At 32.0% G+C, this 5,212-nt stretch overlaps 1 protein-coding gene across 1 annotated transcript; it reads left to right on the plus strand.

The window, feature by feature from the left end:
• The first annotated feature begins 3,349 nt into the window (after positions 1-3,349).
• On the plus strand, positions 3,350-4,842 carry LOC25488174 (cysteine-tryptophan domain-containing zinc finger protein 3). The gene is made up of 2 exons (XM_013607843.3): positions 3,350-3,762; positions 4,116-4,842. Exons 1-2 carry the CDS (start codon positions 3,698-3,700, stop codon positions 4,558-4,560), a joined length of 510 nt encoding a protein of 169 aa, XP_013463297.1. The 5' UTR covers positions 3,350-3,697; the 3' UTR covers positions 4,561-4,842.
• Positions 4,843-5,212: the final 370 nt, after the last annotated feature.

Here is a 5,212-nt window from a genome sequence, read left to right on the forward strand (position 1 = left end):
ATCGACCACCTCCCATGTGGTATCTCTTTCTCCTCCCACAAGGATTTGAAACCATGACCAAAGGCTTAGTACATGGAACCATACTTATGTTTCACCACGTGAGTTATAAGTGCAATTCAGAAGGTAACAAACTGAGAGGATATTTGATATATTGGAGCGTGCATTTGAACTTGCAATACACTTCTTTATATTTAGTGTGTGTAAGTTTTACCGTTAGATCTGTTGGCAAAAAAATAAGAGTAAGAGAGAACAAAATAAAAGAATTTTCTTTTTAAGAATACGACAGTTGGATGTAGAACCTCATTTCATATTTATTTGGATTTTTTTAAAGATGAAGAATATCAGTGCAAAGTCATTCAAATGCTTGTTAGACTCGAGGGATTATCATGCATAGTAAAGGATTTGGTCGTAGTGAAGTTTAAACTAAAAAGATTCCACAACCACTAACATATGACTAAGAACCAATATGTATTTTTTTTAAGTGTCTTCTTTATGTCTCCTCTCATAAAAATTAAAAAGGGAGCCTTGAAGGATACTACTCATAAAATCAATCTCTTGTATAAAATAAAAAATAGGATTGTCTATAATAAATTCATTAGAGTACTGATATTAAGTGGAACTTCATTGGATTTTTTTTTTTAAGAAAGTCTCAGATTTGAGTTTTGTAGATGAAAAACGTGGTTTGGATATGAGACTTTTTTTAAAAAGGATCGGTCAGAGACTTGGATGAAAATTAGTCATCGACAAAGTTAATAGATACTTCATACGTATAACATAATTCTAAATAAAAAATACAAAATTAGTATGATTTTTCTAGAATTTCCACCGTGGTCAGAATTTCATGACAGCATGTTATTATTATTTTTTCCTTCTCTTTTTGAGGTCAACACATTTCTCCAACCAGTGTTGTTAGAAACAAAGGGCACATATTCGATGATCATAGTACTAAGTTACTTTTGACCTAATTGATATTCTTTTTAGCTAAAAATCATTATGTATGCTTATAAATTTGATTTTGCATGATCTTGATTCTACAAAATTGATTTCAGTATAAATACATTTACATTGTTGCTGGTTACTCTTGGGTCACATTATTGGAGAGTTTCACATAAGAAGTAAGACTTGTAAGTCTAGGATTCTTAAATGCGAAATATTATTATTAAGGAGCTGCCATGCAAATTTTATTAGAATTGATGAGTCATATATTGGATTCTTTCACATAAGAAGTAGAAATTTATGACTTTCCCTTAAGAAGTATGACTTATTAGGTGCCATTTAGCTTGGATCAATTGAAGAATTGGTCCATGATGGATCAATTTTTTTAATGTTTAGATTAGACTATCCATGAAATCTTATCATACTCTATCCACACTAAATCTTAGCCATCATCAACTCTATCTCTTTCATTGTTCTCTCTCTCAACCGGATCCAATCTCTCTACTTCCTCAATTACCCATTCCACTCCTTCAATTCCCCGTCCTTTCACTCTTTAGTATTTTTTCATTTGCTTGTTATTATTTCAAATTTCAAATTAATGAAACGGCAATTTTTATATCAATATTATTCAAGAACTCCCTCTAGTTCCATTGAAATGGCGTAGGTTCAAGATTAGCCGTAGCAATATATAACCAAATCAAAAAATTATTATGGTGATGGATTTAAAGTTGAAATTGATCCCAAGCTTAAATAGAGGAATTTCTTTCTCATGGATTATTCTTCTCACAGTGTAACTTTGATGTTTAAATTGATCTCACAATGCAACTTTGATGTTGATCTCATTAAGGGAAGAAAGTTACCAATACTTAGGAAGGAACTGGTGGTTCAAAAAGTTTATTTTATGTTTTATATGTGAATATGAGCTTCTTCCCAATTTGATAGTGTGTGCAGAGAGATAAAATTGATGTGTTAGATATAATATAAATAGACCATGATAAGTTTATCTGGAGTGCTCTAATCTAACGTTGAAATAAATGGGTCCATTATAGACCAACTTTCCACTTTCTTATGGATTCATTTTATACTCAACCGACTTATTATCCTAGGATTCTTTCACCCAATATACTAATCTTTTGTATATATTCTCCCTTTGGACTTGTGCACAGTGCACATAACAAATTTCATCAGTCATATTATAACACTATTATAGACTCAAACTTATGCGCATTAATTAATATAGTGTTAAACGCGTTGATAAATCATTGGGTTATTTAAATGGACTAATTAATATAGTGTTACACTATTATATTCTGCTCAACGTTTTATGTTCGATTTCCTCTAATGTCAATTTAAGTGGACTAATTTAACTTCTTAAAAAACAAAAAAAAAAATTGAAAAAAAAAGTATGTGCCACTTTTCTTTAAAAAAAGTAAATCATACGTGGTTTGGGTGTTCCTAATAATTTAAGGAGGCATTGAAATATATTCGATGAAATATGAGGAGTTGAGATATTTTAGATTTGGGTCTGTTTGTTTTAGATTATAAAAAAATGAACTTTCCTTTGTATTTTGAAAAATGGTTTTTTTTTATTTTATTTTAAATTTATTCAAAATTAGTAAAAGTTATTTTAAACTCATTTGATATAAGTTAAAAAAGAGATTTTGATATTTACTAACTTAAATATTTATTGTTCGAGATTTTATTTAGTAAAAATCACATATTTTTTCAAAATGATATCTTTTAAAAATGATTTTTATGGAAAGCTATTTGAAACGTTTTTTCTAGATTGCCTTTGAAGAATGGTGGGTAATTTACCCACCAACCAATGAAAATGAGCAATTTGTTGGTGGGGTCAAGATAGTTCATGGATACCACTTAAAAATGTGCTTATGTGGCTAATGTGTATTGGTTGGTGTAAATTACCCACCATTCTTCCATGAGTACCCTAGTTGTCACCTATTTAAAATAGTTTTTTTAGAAATTTTTTCAAAATTTTAGTATAAAAAATTATAACCAAATGATAAAATACTTAGAATGACATTTTAAGATAAACTATTCAAACCGATTTTTCATTTGAAGCTTTCTTTAAAAACTTATTTGTTAAAAAAATTATAACAAAATCACATTAAACTACCAAAATCTATTTTAAAAAAAGCTATAAAAGTCATCCATCCAAGTGGCAATAAAGTGGTAGCCAGGCCATTCCAGACAGATACTTTGGGTTTATCTCCTATGGCTGAAAATAACCCTGCTCCGGAGATGATTCCAACAGCAGTAGCAGCACCTCACCTTATTAATGAAGACTGGGTAGCTTGCGACAGTTGCCAGAAATGGCGGCTTCTACCTACCGGTGTAACACCCGATCAACTGCCAGAGAAATGGTTATGTAGCATGCTTTATTGGCTGTAAGTTGCTTCTTTATGTTGGTTGAAATTATGCAGATCATATTATTTTAGATGTTTATATTGCACCAACACTTCACATTGAAGCCGTGTTCGGTGTCTGACATGTAACACTTGTTGGATTAATTATTTAATTAATCAATTATGGATTGACAATAATCAATTATTATAAATTAATGTTATAATTTATAATATGGTCTATTGTATGTATGATTGGACTATTCTTTTTAAATGGACCGTGATGGGTTGGACCATTTAGCTAAGCTCAATGGGAGGTCCCTGCTCTCAGCCGTTTAGCTATTTAAACGTCATCCCATCAGACGGTTAAATTATTGTGAATTCTTCTAGTACTACACGGAATGAGGGTAGTTATCCCTCTCATCCTTCTGACAACAGCTATCCTTCATGAATCTAAACATACAAGGTACATAATTTCTTATTTCTTCTTTGTTATTACTGATGATATGCTATAATTTGTATCTGTGATCCATGGCTAAACACTAAAATTTACATTGTCACACATGGTTACATTCAAATAATTTCTTGCCTGAAAATATGACTGTTGTCGGCGTCAGTGTCGTGTCCGATGTTCTTGTTTGTGTCGGTGCTTCCTAGCTAGATGTCCAGTTAGTATGATGTTGTATTATCAACAATAGTTAAGGACTATCTTGAATGATATACCAGTTACCATTTTTTTTCCTTCCATTCTCTCCATTTGTGCTTACTTTTGAGTGCACTCTATGTTTCATTGCCTCATTGCTCTCCTGAATTTGTTAGGCCTGGGATGAATTCTTGTGACATCAGTGAGGATGAGACAACAAAGGCACCGTGTGCTTTATATCAAATGCCAATGTCTGAGGGTCAAAATAATTTGCAAACACATGCCTCTGAAACTGCATTTGGTGAGAGCTCTGCTGATGCTTTGAAGTTTGGACTGAATCAGAAAAATTCCAGTTCTGATGTATTGCCTGATCGAGGAATGAAAAAACATGTTGTTAAGGAAAAGATGATGTCAGGAAAGATCAATGCTCAAGCATACGGAAAAAATAGAAGCATGAATGACGTGAATCAACATGCTACGGATTCAAAACCAACGAAGACAATGAGTTCTAGACATTCTAGCAGGTTTGGCAACATTATCGAAGATAAATATCTGTCTGAAGAGAGAGATCAGGTTGAGGTCACTTCTGGTGTTTGCTCTTTGGATGCTGTTGGAGATTGATATTTTTTTGTTTTCTACTTATGTTTTCTGTCATAATTAAAGTGTTGCTTGTTTATGTATAAGTGTCATAATTAGATCGTTGCTTATTTAGTAAGTAAAACAGTCCCTAGGTAATGATGTCTATTGTTGCTAGGTAATAATGACTAGTGCTTAAGAGTAGATTTCGTGCAGATCTTATGTTCAGTTTTACAAGCAAGTTTATGGCTTGGCTCTATATATTTGTAGTGTATGCTTCAGTTTAATGTATCAAAGTATCTTAGTTTTTTTACTTTGTTCCTAAAACATTGTTGTCTTCTCTAATTTTCTGGTTTTTCTTCTTTCTTCTCCACCATTTCCACGTTTAGGTCCTTTTTTCTACATGGTATCAAGAGCCCTATTGATCTTAACGGGTCTATGAGGTTAGAAAATCAGTGTAAAATTTTGAGGGTGAGAGAAAAAAGATCAATTGTTATGATTCAAAAGAGCACATGTGGCAATACATTTGGCAAAGTCGAGCCAGTCGAGAAAAGAATACATGTAAAAAGAATGAGAGTAAAGATCCTTAACCTAAAATACATTGATATGATGTAATTAAATAGAACTTTCTCCCTCTTTAGAATTCACTCTTCCCCTCTTCCTTACGTCTATCCTTTTATTTCCTTGCAATAAGAAA

The sequence above is a fragment of the Medicago truncatula genome, chromosome 2 (assembly GCF_003473485.1).
Source record: "Medicago truncatula cultivar Jemalong A17 chromosome 2, MtrunA17r5.0-ANR, whole genome shotgun sequence".
In the NCBI taxonomy this organism is placed as follows: domain Eukaryota; kingdom Viridiplantae; phylum Streptophyta; class Magnoliopsida; order Fabales; family Fabaceae; genus Medicago; species Medicago truncatula.